This window comes from Macrobrachium nipponense, chromosome 1 (genome assembly GCF_015104395.2).
Source record: "Macrobrachium nipponense isolate FS-2020 chromosome 1, ASM1510439v2, whole genome shotgun sequence".
Classification (NCBI taxonomy): domain Eukaryota; kingdom Metazoa; phylum Arthropoda; class Malacostraca; order Decapoda; family Palaemonidae; genus Macrobrachium; species Macrobrachium nipponense.
The window spans coordinates 195338586-195359119 of NC_087200.1; the positions used below are offsets into that span (position 1 = coordinate 195338586).

The 20534-nt window shown below is 37.7% G+C and overlaps 1 protein-coding gene across 3 annotated transcripts in view; it reads right to left on the reverse strand.

Annotated features, from left to right (window-relative positions):
- Positions 1–1637: 1637 nt before the first annotated feature.
- LOC135219978 (uncharacterized) overlaps positions 1638–20534 on the reverse strand; it is a 36698-nt gene continuing 17801 nt past the window's right edge. Inside the window, exons 2-5 of one of the 3 annotated variants that reach the window (XM_064257233.1) lie at positions 6258–6385; positions 5195–5311; positions 4140–4366; positions 1638–3375 (exon numbers count right to left, since the gene is read on the reverse strand). In XM_064257233.1, the coding sequence (XP_064113303.1) occupies positions 2919–3375; positions 4140–4366; positions 5195–5311; positions 6258–6362 (906 nt within the window). In that variant the 5' untranslated portion in view covers positions 6363–6385 and the 3' untranslated portion in view covers positions 1638–2918. Of the gene's footprint in view, positions 3376–4139; positions 4367–5194; positions 5312–6248; positions 6386–20534 lie in introns of all 3 variants that reach the window. The other 2 variants (XM_064257234.1, XM_064257235.1) reach the window with 2 other exon arrangements.

Consider the following 20534-nt stretch of genomic DNA (forward strand, 5'->3'; position numbering starts at 1 on the left):
ATAATATATATATAGATATATATTGTTACGTATGGGCCTCGGCCTTGAAGGGGCTCAAATACGTAAACAGAAATAGTGGAGGGAAAAGCAGACTAAATTACTTGAACTTACCATAAAAAGGATTTATAGTGATAATTTACTCTAGAGGAAAAGGTCGCCAGAAACTCAGCTAATTACTTTACATCTATTTATTTACAAGAGGCTGCTTAACAGCCTGGGAAAGTAAATGCAACTGGTCCACACGTGGACTAATAATATCTCTCAAGGGGATGATAGTTGGCTCAAAATGAGATTCACGTAAAAGCTGGTTTCGAAATCTTGCGGTAATGCAACACTTGCGGGCGCCAAGACTTGGGCACGTGACTCAGGGAATCTGGAAAAGATCCCAGATTAGACAAGATAAAAAAAAAAGGACTCTTGCACAAGTTACGATTATTCAGTTCTCTAACACTGGGGAAAAGGAACTCTAGTGTTTAACTGAGGTATGCAATGACTTCATTTGTCTGGGACGATCACACAGGGGAAGCATGCGGCCATGAGGCAGTGAGAGGAACAAAGGGATGAGTTAGAAGCTTGATTTGTGAAAATTAGGAGGTAAGGAACTGGCAATATGCTGTTTCACAAGATGTACCTGGATGCCATGATCAATGGACCTTTGTAGAAATGCGGCATCGGCTTTTGTCTCAGGTCTGGGGCTCTGGGCGCGCCAGTAACACCATGGATAGGCTTAAGTGTGGAAGGCTGGCTGGCTGGACATCCGTCCGAGGTCACGACTGGAGGAGACTGAGAGCGAGGGCAGGTGTGTTTCCTGGGTGTTGGGGGTCAGCTTAACCCCCCAAGAGCAGGGCAATCCTGGAAACAGAACATACAGCCAGCAGAGGGTTCACATGAAAAAGGGCTTAAGACGTAGGCCTAATAAGTACCAGGCTACCTACATCCTTCCCTTTGGGATACGTCCCTAAAGCTGACAAGAGTCTATATTTTCCCCCTTCCAACAGGAACTCCCTATCTCTGGCTGGCGTGTTTTGGTTTCCCGCCTAAAAATCGGCTGATTTATATATATATAATATATATATATAATATATATATATATATATATATATATATATGATATATATATATATATATATATATATACATATATATATAATATATATATATATATATATATATATATATATATATATATATATATTATATATATGTGTGTGTGTGTTTGTATTAAGCATATCTTGGTTTTACCAGACCACTGAGCTGATCAACAGCTCTCCTAGGGCTTGCCCAAAGGATTAGATTTTTTTTACGTGGCTAGTTACAAACTGGTTTCTTAGCAACGGGTCCTCCAGCTCATTGCGTTATCCAAACCACATAATATCGTGAAATTAATTTCTAATCAGCATAAATAGATTCCTCTGGCGGCCAATCGAAGCGAACTCAGGCAACCAGCTTGATACACTAGTATGAAACTCACTCGTCCAATAAGGTATATATATATATATATATATATATATATATATATATATATATATATATATATATATATATATATATATATATATATTATATATAGTATATATATATATATATATATATATATATATATATATATATATACAAACATAGATAAACTGTACTCTAAAAGTTCCTTACTGGACAACTGGGTTCTGTATGTTTTTTGTCAAGAAAACTTTAAAAGTTTATGAATATATCATATCGAAAGGCTAATTAGCCATTAGGATGGATATGTCCCTCATTAATATGTTAATCTTGAACCTTGTTACCGCTGTCAAATAAACAGGTAGGTTTACACTAGGCTTCACCACACGCTGCATACGTAAGACTCATCACCAACTCCTCCCAAATTCTTAACCCCGCCTACTGGACTGCTCATAAGGGAGAGTTAGTGGTGCGCGTGAGTCTTGATGAGCAGTCCAGTAGGTGGGGCTAACAAGAATTTGGGAGTAGTTGGTGATGAGTCTTACATATGCAGCATGCGGTGAAGCCTAGTGTAAACTCACCTTTAGACTGATATTCCTATAAACACCAAAAAGATTCTCTTGATATATGTTCATTAAAAGTGCATGAAGTCTGATCCTTCTAAAAAAATATATTGATAAGTAATTACCAGCGACCTTTGGCATCTTTCCACCATAGTAAAATAGTAAAAACTAGAGGGACCAATCAGCGATGATGTTGATAACATCATTAACAGCCAAACAAGGTTAACTATCTTTCGCGCTAGAAACAGTTACTTATGTGGTTCCCCCAAGTCAGGGATTGCAGTTTGAGAATTCTAGATTTTATCACAGTACACACAATGAATACATAAGCACTGCTTAAACTGGGTAGAGAAACAAAATAAAATGGAGCATTGGTTCGTGATCAGTGAAACCTCAGTGGGAACAAATACTATTCCGGAGGGACCACTCTCTGTAAAGATAATTGGGTGCGGAGAAATCTATCGACTGCGAAGCTTTTGTTTCAATTCACTCGGGAATTCCTCCTCTGATAGCGATGCTTCAACGTTGTGACAATGGAAATAAAATGAAGAAATGAAAGGTGAACAATGAAAAGTGGAGTTTGATGAGAAGAGGAACATGACTTTTGAAATGTTTTCGCTTGATAATGATGAGTCTTTGATTCAACAAATCAGTTGTCTAAGAATGACGATAAGAAGATCGAAAGAGACAGGGAGAAAAAATGTCAGAAATACTGGTAGACAGAGTGTTGTGTATCAAAAGCTATTTGGAGATTTCAGAGATGCAGGAAAAAGTTACTCCAATAAAGACGAAATTTAATAATTCACCATAAATATACAATTTACAATATTTGGCTTAAAATCAAAACAAGTCATGTTTCATGCATAAACATGAAGAGAGGATTGAATTGCTTAGACAACAACCACGCAAAAGGACCCCTCACTGAGCAGGGAATATCCTGTTGGCACAGTGAGTTTTCTTCCAGCCTGGCAGCTTCTCATATAATCCGTTGGAGGCTTCATTCTTGCAATATACAACACTATGAGGAATACACCATCCTTTGGCCATGAGGAGCCGACCTATCAACGAGACCAGAAGACTTCCTAGCCCACGCTTCCTGTACTGAACATCAGTGCACAAAGAAGCAACAGAACCATAAGGGCTTGTGAAGGCCTGTGCTATGGGGACTTCTTCGGGTTCTGCAAAACTAAGGTTGTTTAAGTCAACGACCGTCTCGTCCTCAACTTCTGGGTCTAAGAATATCCCTAGCGCTGGCAGGTTTTCTGACAGTCGGCAAACAAGCTCTCCAGAAGCCGTCTTCCAGTATTGGTTGTTTTCCAGTAGTTTTTGGATGCCTGCCCTCCCCAGTCTCTGGACCTTCATACCTGCTGGACACCTATTCAAAAATAGGGAGAGATTAGGAAAGGAATGTATTCTGAGTATCATGTGACTTTTATTTTTCTGTCTGGTCTGCGTCATGGGATTTCGTCAACACATCAAAGTCGCAAAGTCGTACTTTTGATTTTTCTCCTACTAGGTTAGCTATGAAGTGTGCTCTTCATATTTTTCTGTCATGGGTAATTTCTATCTAAACGTTCTTCTGGTATGGGACTTTTCCTATGTTTCTGTCTATAACCTCGGCATTTCTACTAGTTGTTATTGTCTTACTTTTTTCTTTACAACTTTTTAGATCTCAGTCTACATTCAGCCTTTGGACATTAATTTAGACTGCAACTTTTTCATTTGTGACAAATTACATTCCTCCTAATATACTCCTGCAACTTATCTCAGCATTGTATACTCTCACCTGTGCGACGTGTTTATTTTCTTTGCAAGTTCCCAAGTGTCACTTGCAACAGAGGCAAAGGTTTTATGCATACACCATGAGGTTTTGTCCACCTACCTGAAGTTAGTCACAATAGGTTGCGTGGGAAATAACCATCAAAAATATTGTCTGTTTGGCAAAGGACACTAAGGGTGATACAGCTTACAATGTACTTTAAGTGGCCAACTGAATATCCATTCCATATTATAACTTTCCCTTATCTGCCCTAACTGTACTACATTGCCCACAAGGAAAGAAATAGTTCATTCTACAAATGTGACAGTTATATTTCTAAGCAAAAATGGAAAGTAAGAAGCATTCCACGAAGTACCTACCTCAGAGGACTTTCTTGTCGTGTGACATAGACGTAACAGAAAAAAGGCCTTCTCACGAGGGGCTTCGCAGAAATCTCCTGAAGCCTCTGGTACACTCGATCTGCTTGGTACTTTGAGAGGAAAAGGACTGGCACTTCTTTAACTATATCCAAGAAATGACTGCTCTTCATAACCTTGATGAGAAGAGGAACCTCTTCTTCTCTGCAATATATGCTCATGTTCTTCCACTGGAAATAAAATAGATGTAAATTTATAAAGACGTGACCAAAGAACTTTCATACATATAGCTTCTTAATGGTATATTCACCAAATTTTGTTTTACGTACTGAGCAATACTGATATGAGAGAAAATGTGCTCTCTAAGGTTGAATTAGAGCCCAAAATGATAAATCTTCTACCCAGTCTGCACATCTTCAAAACCTTCGTACGAGAGGTTTCCTCTTCCATTTCTAATCAAACTTCAGGCTTTATATAATGTATCACAAACAAGTAGTAAACATTAGCCTGAATAATGTCGTTTCATTTCAAATTCGCTCAGCCTTGAAATACACGCCGAAGGTTAAGCAATCCTTCACCAGGTGGACTTATCACTTATAAATTCCCCTTCAGTGTTTATTGCAAGGTTAAGCGGATTTGATATTAAATGACATTTCTAGCTTAATGTCTGTGAAAATAAAAACGTCAGTGTTTGACAAAAGATAATATAGCAAATATTTTATATGTTCTCCACTCTAGAGCCTCATATTACACACAGTCATGTAACAAGGAACTTGGGTATATTTTAAGAGATCATCTTTAAATGTCTCCATCATCCATTATCACTTGTCTTGGGAGAACAGAAAGATGAAAGCAACAATTCATCACTTAGTTATTTAAAACCTCCATCGACCACTGCTACAAAGTTGTAAGTGGGAGTTAAGCAGTCTTACATTTTTCCACTTTACTTCATATCCCAGAGTCCTTAAGGGTCATTCATCATACAAAAGATATATATATATATATATATATATATATATATATATATATATATATATATATATATATTTAGCTCTTACTTCTATCAGTGACCTCCAAATGATGACATGAGAGTTCTGGTAATTTTTCAGGACGTAAATCTCGTACTGGAAGCAAGAATTCAGTCCCCTGGCGGTCAGTAGCAAGGTGTTGTACATCTGCCGGCAAATACTTTTTTAACTAGTCTTATTACAGTAATATCTATTCCTACTGATATAGATAAGGTGGCACTTCCATGAGTTGAGTTGAGCTGAATATAAAATTTAAAGCACTGGGACCTATGAGGTCATTTAGCGCTGAAATGGAAAATGACAGTAAAAGGTTTTAAAGGTGTAACAGGAGGGAAACCTCAAAGCAGTTGCACTATGAATCAAGTGTGAGTAGAGAGTAAGATGGAAGAAAGAATGTATGAAAGGAGGTACAGTAAAAGGAATGAAAGTGAGCTACAGCTAGGGGGCCAAAGGGACGCTACAAAGAACCTTAAGTAATGCCCACAGTGCACGGCATGAGGTCCACTGACGGCACTACCCCCCTACGGGAGGCACTCCATGTGGCAAGCCATATTTCAGTGCTATTCTATTCCTATTGCCGTCCAACTAGAACTTCAAAGGTCAAGAGAAGTTGCCATACATTACTACTTTAATACAGCTATCCTTTTTTTTTAATATTTACTAACATTTATATCATTTTTTTATTTTGATAAGTGATCTTTCTTTATTTCCAGTTACCTTCTGTTACTCCTTTTTGATTAACATCATAATATACTTTGGAAGCTTGACTTTCAAGTCAGTGGCCCCTGTGGGCTCACACCATATGAATAGGATTCATCTTCTGTTGATGATAATAATGATAATGATATCATTTGTTTTGATATTTATTCACAGAGATATTAAGCCTAGCAGAAGAGTCTCTTCTAGATCAGAAGCGTCAGGAAAAATATTCATATTAAGAAATCAATTGAAACTCATGAACATACCTGAATTTACTGAGGAAAATATTAGTTAGGAAAATGAGTGATAGACCTACATTTCGAGTGACTGCGAGCAATAATTCAATGGCAGGAACGCTTTGAAAAGAATCACAATAGGGGTCCACCTCTCATACTTGCAGGCAATAGGGGTAGTTGTCCTTGATTCTGTCAGCGAGGGTCAACAACTCTCCCTTCTCCAGAACTTGACGAAGCTGATAGCCCACTTCTTCGTGGTTCATACTCGGTCCTTCGGTCCTCCTCCCTGAGAGAAAGACAGTTTCTTTAGGGTTTTGTTTCTTTGGAAAGTCAAATATTGTTTTGGTTCTCTGTAGTCAAATCCTTGAAAAAAAATTAAAACTTTATACTCCAATAGAGAATGGAGTCAAGTATATCTTAGTTTAACCAGACCACTGACCTGATTAACAGCTCTCTTATGGCTGGCCCGAAGGATTAGATATTTTTACGTGGCTAGGAACCAATTGGTCACCTCGCAACGGGACCTACAGCTTATTGTGGGTACCGAACCACATTAGATCGAGAAATGAATTTCTATCACCAGAAATAAATTCCTCTGATTCCGCGTTGGCGGAGCCGAGAATCGAACTTCAGACCGCCGGAATGGTAGCCGAGTGCGAAAACCAGTCGTCCAACGATGAACTAGTACAGAATGGAGAACCTGGACTTGACAGGTGAGGAACTATAAGAGCTCAGAGAGCTCAACTTGCTAGGAAATTTCAGAGTGCTTATAGTATAACCCCTTTTCTTGCAAGTTTTGCTCTGATAACCCACACAAACACACAGTGCAAACACGATCTTATCCGTTAGCTGACCTTTATAGAAGCAAAGACACTCGAAAAATTTTAACACTGATCCACTGACGTCCTCCAGAAAACTGCGAGGCATTGACCACACTACTTATTTATGCCTCGAAGCTCCCTTGGTCTATTTAGAAACATGATGGCACTAAATAAACTTTATCTCCTCAATGCCTGACACCTCAAATGGTCTTGCAACTGCTTTCGCAAGTGTGCATGAAGTCTGTCTCAAGCAGTTTTTTTTTTATTTTATTTCCTTTTCTAAGAATTCGAGAATTTAAAGTTATGAGCGTTATTACAGTGACACACGTATCAGGTAAAAAGGAGCTATTAGTACGATATACATATATACTTATATATATTATATATATATAATATTAAAATATATATATATATTATATATATATATATATAAATATCTATATATATAATATATATATATATATTATATATAAATCATATAAACCCTAATATGTATAAACCCCAATTTTTAGTCCCATTTTGTACCTGAACGTATGTCATTGACGGAGATTGATATATATATATATATATATATATATATATATATATATATATATATATATAGTGTATATATATATATATATATATATGTGTATATATATATATATATATATATATATATATATATATACATATATATATATATATATTATATATATATATTTATATAATATATATATATAACTCTATATATATATTATATTATTAGATAGGATAGATATATATATATATATATTATATTATATATATAATATAATATATATATGTATATATTGTACAACTTTATTGGGACATGTTTCCAGTAGTACTATCACTCGTTATCAACCTACAAAATTAAAATTAATGACATTATAATTCTTGCAATTGAATTCACAATAATAAAATGACATTTATAAAAATGACAAGAGTACGTTAAAAGATACCTAATACTTAAGACAATTGAAAAATGGCTAAATGAAACAATTGAGTAGATAAAATAAAATAAAGCAGAATGCAAATTCAAGTCACAAAAACGGATGGTACAAGAGAACAGTAAATATATTAAGTCGATATACAAACCACCAGGATGCAGACTAAAAACACAAAAGTGAGGTCACAGCTACATTTCTAGCCAAGGAAGGCTTTATCTTAACAGAATATAAAACTTCTAAAATGTCGAGGTCTGTAGCAAACTGGGCAGAGGTTAAAATAGAAAAATCATCGATATGTAAAGGGTGACCAGACTCCTCGCTGTGTTCCCTAATTGCACTATAACTAGGTCTTGAAAGATAACTGCCATACGAAATGACTTACCAAGGTGTTCAAACCATCTCATCCAAGCTGATCTGGTAGTTTTTCCAACGTAAGTGGCATCACAACCACTGCACTGCCATTTATAGATCAGATTGGACCGAAGGCTTGTTGGTATAGGGTCTTTAATTTTAAAGAAATTTCCTAATTTATTTGTAAAGTAAAATATATTTTTATATCTAGCTGAGGGTAACCAATGGACAAAATAGAAATTAATTCCTATTTTAGATCGTAACTATGATTTCCTTTATTTACATATAATTTTGAAAGTTGTTTACCAATATATGTATTCACGTAATTCAACGGATAGCCATTGTTTTTTAAGAGTGACCTTAGAAATTCCAATTCTTCGTGTAAATTCAAATAGCTAGAACAAATTAAGTATTAAGATGGAACCCTTCTTTCTAGGTTCATCACTGGTACAGATTATGCAGCCGCAGGAGGATCCATATCAGTGAAACACAAATGGTATTAATCCTACTTTTAATGTAACTTTAGTAGAAGCTTTGCATACTGAAATGAGGAAACAATAAAAACAAGCACGACATTGCGCAATCTCAGTGCAGATTACATCATGCATTGTGCAGCACTGGCTATTCTCTCAGATCTAACGTACCCCAGAAGAGTACAAATGTACCACTGGGGTTACATGTACTCCAGGTTGGGAAACCTTGCTTTAGGACATTAAGCTTATAGTCATTTTAAAACTCAAAGCATAATAGTTAGTCGATCCAGAGCACTTCTGTCTTTAAATCCCGATTCACTTTTAATTGGTACACTTTTAGTTTTCTGTAAGAGAACACTATTGTGCCACCTTTGTCTGTCCTTCTGTATTTTTTCTGTCTGCCCTTAGTTCTCACAAACTATTGAGGCTAGAGGGCTGCAAATTGGCATGTTGATCATCCACCCTCCAGTCATCAAACATACCGAATTGCAGCCCTCTAGTCTCAGCAGTTTTAATTTTTTATTAAAGGTTAAAGTTACCCATGATCGTCTGTCTGGCAACGCTATTGGACACCCTACCACAGGGCCGTGGCTGAAGGTTTCATGGGCTAAAGCTCGTGCTGCATTATACTATATACAGAAAACTTTATTGCGCTGAAGTTTTTTTTTTTTTTTTTTTTGCTCTTTTTATAGATATGAGTGATTCTAAGTTTACAGGTGTATTTTTTATGAGAAACGAATGGATCCAAGAAGTAGCTTAGCAGTCAACAGGTCAACATCTAGCTGCATGTATTTCATTTGAATTAATTCAGCTACTAATCTTTTTTATTTGACACTGATAACCAAATACATTTAGTATTTTACCTATCATATCAAGTTCAGCGCAGGAAAGCAAACATATTGCTGTACTTTGTTAAATTAGAAGTAAAGGAATTATTATGAAATCAATATATATTTCACGGTAAATAGACATTTATTGCTAAAATACCAATAAAAAGAATAAATACGAAAGAGCAGCACCAACTTTAATATCAAGCATTTGCTTGCGTTATTTGATGGCCACCTTTGGGAACATCGATAATTATAGAGCGCAGTCGACGTTCGTTCCAAGAACATCTGCGCCTCCAGAGTTGAGAAGCTCCCGAATGCAGAACGTTCAGACGATATTATGGCAACCTCCTTTGCTTTGCATATAATAGCTAATCAAATTCAGGGTGGCACTCGGCGACATTGTAGTTTACTTCTGGGTGTCTGACGAATGTGAGGCTGAATTCTCATGAATAGTGGGGTTTTTTGAGATGAATATTATACGATAGCATTTTGAGACTCGACGAAAGTTCATCGGCCCTGATCCAGGAAGTCTAGTCATCCTTTCGGTTTATATAGATCAATATTCAACCAGGCGACTGTCCTTTCTCTTTCTTCAGAATTAATATAATAACTTATAAATACTTTCCTACCGTCAGTTTCAAGACTGCGCTAAAAAGAAATGAAAATGAATGAAGAAGGGAAATTGAAAGTCTTTTCAAGGCTAAACATAATATTTATTGCATGTATGTGGCCATTCACACAGAAGTGAAGTAAGAGCTTGCGAGATCCAGCTGAAAGGATACACCTGCTACCTTACACCCTCTCAGATACTTAGCACAAACACATATATATAAATCTCCTTTAATATCTAATTCACTCTACTTCAGAATTAATATATTTTCATATATGTTAACCAAAGAGGAATTCTTTAATTAATAAGGAATTCGTCAGATCATGGGCGCAAACCACGGAACCAAGAATTAAGGATGCACAGTGAAGCACTCTAAACCACACGGCTATCACATATGTATGAATCACAGTGATGTTATAAGAATCATAATATGGCTACGTGCGACAAAAATGCCGAACCCGAAAAGTACAAATACCTGAGAGCAACAGGGATTTGTAGGTGAGAGGTGGCAATAACTTATACCTCTCGTGATAGCCGTGTGGTTTAGAGCACTTCACTGTGCGTCCTGAATTCTTGGTTCCGTGGTTCACGCCCATGAGCCGACGAATTTCTTATCAACTAAAAAATTCCCATTCGGTTAACATATAAAAAATATAATAATTCTGAGGAAGAGCAAATTAGATATTACAGGACATTTGTAGTTTAATGCGTATATATGAATCACAGTGATGTGATAAGATTCATATGTGTGTGTTTATATATATATACATATATAGTATATATGTATATTATATATATATTATATTATATATTATATATATATATATATATATATATATATTATATATATATATATATATATATATATAGTATGCAGGATCATTGGAGATTCATACACTACTGGCCTCGTCGAATCATGGACTGCAACCACTTGACAAGAACTATATATATATATATATATATAATATATTATATATATATATATAATATAATATATATGTATATATATTATATATAATATATATATATATAATATATATTATATATATATATATATATATTATATATATATATATAGTATGCAGGATCATTGGAGATTCATACATTACTGTGCTCCTCAAATCATGGACTTGAACCACGCGACAAGAACTGTCTTACTTCCATGTTTAGATGCTCAGAGATTCCACGCAATGACAATGGAATTAAAAGACACACAAAGTAATCACATGAAACATCAGCTTCCCTTTAACTTTCAAGAAAGCGTAATCACCCGGATCCTGGAATAATGGAATATGATGCTGGAATCTGTTTCCAGGTCGTTCCAGGTAAGAGGAGGCGAGGAAACTGGGCTGGAAGGGACCTTGGCCAGGGAAAGTAGGGGGCGAAGCCTTTTTTGGGTCTTACTGGAATGAGAAACGAGATATAAAAGGGCTGTGAAGTACACTGTCACAGGATGATATAGATATAGACGAGGGGAGAGAGAGAGAGAGAGAGAGAGAGAGAGAGAGAGAGAGAGAGAGAGAGAGCCTTACAAGGATACAAAGGGTACACACTATTTTCGTGTTGCACGTCATCTTATTCAGTAACACAACAAGATCTGTCGCACAAATCTCACACCAAAAACACTGATATGAGGCCACGGAACGTTTAGGACTTCCAACAGTAATGAATTAATATGCACTATTCTCAAAAATCCATACAGGTTCGTTGAACAGGTCCTATAACCCTAGCAACACCTAGCACGCAGATTATTGCAAAATATTGGCGATTGAAACCAGAAGAAGGAAAGTTGTCTAAATTGATAATATTGATATTAGAAAATAGTTCGTGAGGGATACAGGAGTCTCGGTTAAGATTAATGAAAGAATGAATGAATAATTAATAATTATCTGGCGTCGTGACTACCAGAGATTAATGAAAGAGAAATGATGAAATGTCTGAACGCGAATCACCCTCTGCAGCCCCCGAAATTTTTTAAAATTTATTTGAAGGAGAATAAGTATGAAATGTCTGACGCGAATTCACTGCAGCCTTTAAATTAGGAAGGAGAATAAGAATTATGAAGGAAATGAAGAATTAATTCGTAATCTGTTGGGAGAAGAAAGTACTGAAGTGAAATGAACCCCATATACAATATTTTTGCTAACGATACAAACAATCGTCAGTATATGGGGCCCATTAGCGTGATGATTTTTTGGCCGAGAGAGGCTTTGGTTTTAACAAACTCTGCTTATACAAACACACACACATAACATTTTGTATATAACATTAGGCTACAAATGTGGTTCAATACCCAATTGGCGCTACTTAGGGACTATCACAGAATGGGAATTATAAACGATAAATGATTTGGGATCCAAATCATCATATATATATATATATATATATTATATTATATAAATATATATATGATTATATATACATATGTGTGTGTATATATATACATACATATATATATATATATATATATTATATATATATATATATATATATATGTATATACATATATATATTTAGTATTTATTTATAAATGTAAATGTAATTATATTTATATGCATGAATATATACAAAAACAAGTATATAATTTTATGTATATTTAAGCACGAAGAAATGTATATGTATATACATACCTATTCACTGACACATAAAACAAACTTTGAAACTTGTGAATTGACCAAGCTGTACTTTATACTCAAGCAACTGATAAGAACTAAAATTATCCCAGTATTCTGCACCATTCTTCTGTTATACTTTGTAAAGATGTCTTTCTTTTGCATAATTTCAAATATAACTTACATACATGCATACATATATACATACATATTACATATATATATATATAGATATATAGTATATATATATATATATATATATATATATATATATTCTCTCCGTGTTTCTTACTCCTCTTTCTGTCTGACTCTCCATCGGTTTGTACGTATGTTTGTCGGCCAGTGCAAATCTTTCGAGAATAATTGATTCCTCCCGTCAAGGAAAAATCTCCAGTATTGTCGAGGCAAAGTCTTCAGCCTTCCAAACATCTTCAGTATTCCAAGTTCCTGATATTCCCTTGAAGGGATTCCAAGCATAGGACGAGAGGGACTCAGTATTACATGTTCCGATATTCCCTGGGAATGTTGAAGGGATTCCCAACTTAGAACGAGGAGGACTCATTTGAAGCCGATCCAGGAATCCATCCGTTCCTCGGAAGCCAAATGTGTCTCTTGGAGGCTTCCTCTGGGAAAAGAACTAAGACTCTGAATCCTCAACGGATCAAAGTCCTCCAGTCACCTAGAGCAGATGGAAGATTCTAAAAACAATGATTTTCGTAAACACGATTGAAGGGCAACATAAAAAGATGTTCTCCAGAATAGTGACAGTGGTTGGATTTACATTGTTTGGACTAGTTGGCAATGAAATTGCCGCTAGGTTTATGGATTTACTCGTTTCACCTGATAATGCAATGCCTGGACCAGAGGGCTCCATTTCCAGGACAGCATTGAAGGCATTTGATAGCCCTCCTAGGGCCGGTATATGGCTCCCAGGGGCGCCTGCCTTCATCGCCGCTGCCGTTGGTGGAGCGGCCATAGCTATAGGACTAACGGCTTTCAAGAAATACAAACGTCTGAAGCAACGAATGTCTCAAGAACTGGAACAAGAATTGGAAAGTGTGAACACCGAAGGCGTTGGAAAGTTCGACCTTGCACACAGGTACTTCAAAAGTGCGCTGGAAGAAAGTGATACACAAACAGAACACGCCATAGTTTATTCTGGAGGCCAAACGGATGTTGCTGACGACTCGGGTGGTTGGACTGTAGATGATACCTCCGAAGAAATCACTACTGAGTGCGAAGAGGAGGAAGACGATACGCTGAAGTTAGACGCGATAAAATCAGAAGAGAATAAAAGAGAAGACGTGGATTCGACAAGGATGAATGATTTCAGAATTGCCAGAAAAATGACCTTCGACGACACCAGGAGACACGACAAGAAAGATAAGAGGATTGCTGACCTGGAAAGACAACTAAAACAGCAGAGGAAAGAGCACAGGGAAATTATAGAAGAGCTTTATCAACAAAACTTGGACCAGAGGAGGCACATGAAAATACTTAAGCTTCGGCATGACACGGCCTTACAGTACTTGAAGACATGCCTAGAAGTCGCACACGCTGCTGCTAGGAAAGAGAAAGAACTAATAGAGGGAGCTTTTAATCATATCGAAAAAAAATACAAATGGAGACTTGACAAATTAGAACAACAAGCATATGATAATTTCCAGAGCAAATGCGACGACCTGTTAGATGACAACTACTATTTCGATGAGTCTCGGATGATAATGAAGCTGAAAAAGAAGAATGCAGGAGTCTCAGTTATTGACAGGGAGCTGTTCAATCTCCAAGCTGCACATCTGCAAGGAAAAGATCAGTATTATGAATACAAGAAGGACTACGCAAGGAGAATAGCTGAAATATCGACAACATTTCGAGAAAATATAGCAAAGGACAGAAGGAAAGCAATGAGGGAAAAGAACAAACAAGTAATGTATGAATTATATAAAGAGTTGAATGGTAAGCTGCCGAATGAGTGGCTGTGTGAGTTAAAGAAACTTCTGAAAGACAACATAGAAATAGTACTGTACGTTTAGACTACCACCATTATGCCAACAAGAGAAACCTCCCAACCTCTGGCGCGGCGTAAGACCCGTAAGTTAATGCTTTGCTACCAACCTCCTCCCTCCCTGAGAGCCAAGGCAACCTCTGGCGCGGCGTAAAAACCCGTAAGTTAATGCCTTTGCTACCAACCCCCCTCTCTCCTGAGAAGCAAGGGCAACCTCTGGCGGCGGCGTAAAAACCCGCAAAGTTAATGCCTTGCTACCCAACCCCCCTCCCTCTCCTGAGAGGCCCAAGGCAACCTCTGGCGCGGCGTAAAAACCCCGCAAGTTAATGACTTTGCTAACCAACCCCCCTCCTCCCTGAGAGCAAGGCAACCTCGCGCGGCGTAAAAAACCCGCAAGTTAATGGCCTTTGCCTACCAGACCCCCCGCTCCCTGAGAGCCAAGGCAACCTCTGCGGGCGGCGTAAAAACCCGCAAGTTAATGCCTTTTTGCTACCCAACCCCCTCCCCTCCTCCCTAGATGCCAAGCAACCTCTGGCGCGGCGTAAAAAACCGCAAGTTAACTGCCTTTGCTCCAACTCCCCCTCCCTCCCTGAGAGCAAGGAACCTCTGCGCGGCGTAAAACCCGTAAGTTAATGCCTTTGCTACCAAACCCCCTCCCTCCCTGAGAGCCAAGGCAACCTCTGGCGCGGCGTAAAAACCCGTAAGTTAATGCCTTTGCTCGCAACCCCCTCCCTCCTGAGAGCCAAGGCAACCTCTGGCGCGGCGTAAAAACCCGCAAGTTAATACCTTTGCTACCAACCCCCCTCCCTCCCTGAGAGCCAAGGCAACCTCTGGCGCGGCGTAAAAACCCGTAAGTTAATGCCTTTGCTACCAACCCCCTCCCCCCCTGAGAGCCAAGGCAACCTCTGGCAAGGTGTAAAAACTCATAAAGCTGGCCTCACACTAGGCCTTTTTTTCTCGAGCAGCGAGCCGTTGCTGCCGAAAATCGAAAACCTCGAGCTGTTAGCTCGAGATTTTAGCTTTCCAACAGAACGGGAAGCAGCCAACACGAGCCGCGACCCACAGCGTAGTGTCAACAAACAAGATGGCTGCTGCTGATAGGACGTACTCTCAGACCTTTAGCTTCTCTTCTCCTGGGCCACGCTCGAACCCACAAACGTTTTTTGTTACTCTTGCATTCACGTAAGTTTCCGAGAAATACACCACTGCAGCACATTTTGCCACAGTCCGACAATTTCTGGCCGGCATGATGGTATCAGCTGATCAGTTTTGTTTACTTTTTCCTGCGGCTCCTCGAAACCACGAGTTCCTAGTGTGACGATACAACACTTTTGCTCGCGAGCATCGGCTGGATGCTAGCCAAAACCGCGAGCAAGAAATGACTAGTGTGATACCAGCTTAAGTTAATGCCTTTGCTACCAACCCCCCACCCGCTAAATAACCAAGGCAACTTCTGGCTCGGGGTAAAAATCCGTATGTTAATGCCATTGCTACCAACCCCCTCCCACCAAAATGACTTTTGACAACAAATCACCACTGACAGAGTAAATGTTTATGTTGCATAAATCTCTCTCTCTCTCTCTCTCTCTCTCATAACATTTTGTACCTTAAGTGTATAGTGTAATAATTAACAATGTTATCAATCAGAAGTTTTGATACGCATCATCAACAAATGTTAATAAAATAAGTACATTTACACAACTAATTAACACAGTAAAGCTGGTATCACACTAGTCATTTCTTGCTCGTGGTTTTGGCCAGCATCCAGCCGATGGTCGCGAGCACAATTGTTGTATTATCACACTAGGAACTCGTGGTTTCGAGGAGCCGTAGGAAATAGTAAACAAAACTGATCAGCTGATAATCATCATGGCGCCCAGAAATTGTTGGGCTGTTGCAAGATGTGCTGCAGTGGTGTATTTCTCGGAAACTTACGTGAATGCAAGAGTAACAAAAAACATTTGTGGGTTCGAGAGTGGCTCAGGAGAAGAGAAGCAAAAGGTCTGAGAGTACGTCCTATCAGCAGCAGCCATCTTGTTTGTTTACAATACGCGCGGTTGCTGCTGTCCCGTCCTATTGGGAAGCTAGAATCTCGAGCTAAAAGCTCCCGGTTTTTCATTCTCGGCAGCAACGGCTCGCTGCTCGAGAAAAAAAAATGTTGTAGACCTACGACAGCATAAGCTTCGTTATACAATATATTTAATTTTTTAGCCAGCTGGCCTTCTTTTTTTTCTTCCTTCCTTTTTTTTTTAATCCAGCCAATCAAAATCGATTCTCATCACTACGATCCATGCTCTGACCCAGATTCAGTACTTTCTTGTTTAAAGGGGAACTTATGATTAATAGATAATTAATTTCGTCAAACAGAACGTTTAATAAGCTAAAACATGAGCCATTGCTCAAATATGTACGTAATCCCCCCATTGTTTTACAATTTAATTTCAAAGTAGCGCCGAGATACTTCAGTGGAGAGCGACCATTTCTCTTGGATTCGACCATGTTGCCATCTGGCAGATTAGTAACGATGACGTGAAGCCGCGGTCGCCTCAATGTCTTCGTGTTTTAGGTCAATTGCCATTCAAATAGCGTCAATTATGCCAACTTGTATGGCGTTTGGTTGTCCCAATACTTCTGGCAAGTGTCCAAAAGACATAACATTCCTCAGGATTCCGTCAAGTAAAGAAAAGTCAAGTCGTTCGCTGATGGCTCTTCGAAGGGAGGATGTCAACATAAAATCTTTCGACCTACGACACAAACCATTGTCTGTTCGGACCATTTCTTGCCAATAGATTTAAAAGATGACATTAGGAGCAGGGTATTAGGTATGGCTATGAAATTTATTTATATAATGATGTTTTAGGAACTTAATTTCCTATGGTGCCTCCACTTGTATGCATTTAAATTGAAATTTACTCTTGTCAATTGCCATGTGCGTAGTGTGATGGGGTGAACAGCAGTTTTCTAAACGTGTGTGTGTCTATGAATTGACGAGGGCCTTCACTTAGTCCTTGTTAACTAGTTTAATTAATAGGGTTTTAGAATTTAGGGCTGTATATGCCTAACTAGGCATACTTCAGGGTACTTCTTCATTTACCATTTCAATCATATATTTTCAGCTGACAAATACAAACCAAAAAGGATAATATCTAAAGATGCTGTTCCCTTGGAATAGTTCCTCCTGTCTCAGCCTACTGCTACATGACGTCACTCATAACAGATGAGCCACACAAAATGGCGGCGCCCATGATGCAATAGAAAATTGATTATAAAAAATAAGAAAACGCCCCTTTCAAAAAACTTTTTTCACCAGGGGTACTTAAATAGAATAATACTACGTGTGGAACAGCAAAATGCAACCATAAGTTCCCTTTTTAGGACTACTTGTGGACACGGGGTATGGTTTAGGTTATGGAGTAGGGGGTTCTTTCTCAGGCTGGTGTCCAAGGTAAGGTTAGGTCAAGGTGGAGCTGGTCCGGTAAGGTCAACGTTCAGTATTTACTATGTATAGTATTGGATCATTCTTTCTCTAGGAACCTACTAAGTAAATTTAGTTCACATAAAAACTTTGAAAGTTTACAACTGCTCTTAAGCATTGTGAAGATATTTAGGCACAAAACTGGCCATATAAGTAAGCATTTCCTTTCAGATTCTATTTTGTTTATATATAAGTTACTAGATAATATCTATGTTGATGTATAATTGCAAGAAACTGTTCCTAGAGATCCCCATTGATTGTATCATTGCAAGGAACTGTTTCTATGTCCCATTAATGTATAATTGCAAGGAACTGTTTCTAGATGTCCCCATTAATGTATAATTGCAAGGAACTGTTTTTAGATGTCCCCATTAATGTATTATTGCAAGGAACTGTTCCTAGATATCCCCCATTGATCATTGATTTGATGTATATTTGCAAGGAACTGTTTCTAGATGTCCCCAATGATGTATATTTGCAAGGAATTATTTCTAGATTATCTCATATGCCCCTGTTGTTTTTAAAAGTTTGAGAAAAGAATATCCCAACTGGCTATACACATTTCCTACAGTTGGTAATTGATGGAATACATTAACAAGACAGAATGAAAATCTATATGTAGACAGCTATCGAACAGATTTGGGTTCACGCTCGATGGCAATAAGGGTCCCAGCCTGCTGGAATAAACTACCTCTGGAAATAAGAAAATGTAAAGATGATAGTTCTAATTTATTCAAAAGGAAACTTAAGCAATACTTCTTAAATTTTACTTGAATGTATATATATCCTAGACTTTTACAATCCAATTATTGTGAATTTTATGTAAATAATTTATATTGTAATGTAGCAGAATAACCATTTTATAATGGAATAAAGGTTTTTGACTTTGACTTGACTTGAAAATGCAATGTAATGGTTATAGGCAGCATGAACAGTAAACATTAAAATGACAAGGAACAGCCATCAGATGACAAGTTCCTCCTTAAAAATCCCAAATAATGTGTTCAAAGTATTTTGGGTATACGGCATTACCTACAACCGGCTTACACGAAAAATTCTACACACCAAATCTGAAGCTTTTATGCAATGGTTGCAAAATTAACGAATATCATGGGTTTTGCATACATTTTTTATATATAATTATATATTATTTATTAAGTAGTCTTCGCTAATACATTTTCTTCTTCAGCTAAATAATAAATATAGGGTGTTGTGTAAAACGCACGTACCAGGGTCTACATAATGGGGTGGCGGTCCCATTATGACGTCAAACAACGTGCTTTTAAATTAATATCCCTTTTCTAATGAGCAAGACACCTGTACCTTCTTTTACGAGAAATAGAGGAAAGGAGACTTCATGGCAGGCGTCAGGCAAACCGATAAACAATTAAGGGATTAACTTTAATCAAGAAACATGGCTGCGTTGTCTATTTTACTGCGTTGCGAGTTCTCTGGAGAAATCTATTATTGTATGTGTATTTTAAATGTTGAAGCCATTATCATATCCATCATAAAAAACATATTGGATGCCATGTTTCTCCGCTGATAGAACAAAGGTGTTGCTGTTAGTATTTACCTTGTAAAATGTGTTGGGGGGGGGAGATGGGAGGGGCGTTTCTTGCTCATTAGAAACTGGATAGAAGTCATCAGATATCGTCGCTTTCACTCACAGGTTTAGAAGCATTATTACATGGAAAAGTACGGCTTTCTAAACGTTGGGAGCCATAATGGGACTCCCACCCCACCCCACCCACCAGGTCATATAAGGACCCTGGTCTCTACGCTCTGCACAAACACCCTACCTATTTTATTTCTCTTGAAGTGGAAAATTTATTGGTGAACATTAATAAATTAAAAATATATAATTATATATAAATAACATATGCAAATTACGTGAAATTTATCATATATGCAACCATTACATAATAAAGCTCCAGATTTGGCGTTTAGAATTTTTTGTCGTAGGCGCGGGTGCTGCTGCATTAAAGTATAGCTGTAGGTTCTACCTCGGCAGATCAAAATTCAAAACTTCGCGGTTTACTTTTGTACAGGAACTATTATTAATGGGCAATGCTTCCTCGCAAATATTATATGCACGGAAAACTAAACTTTTTAGCTATCCAAGGGTTTTGGCTTGTTCCATGCAAAATACATATCCACCTTCCTAACCCAAGCCCCAAGGCCTCTTCTTCCTTGCTTAAACCCATTTTTCATTTTATGGTGGGTCGCCATTGCGAATGAGTATTCTCCATTTCATTTGTCCGTCGGCCTCGTTCTCATTATACCTTTCAATACCATATCTTCCACT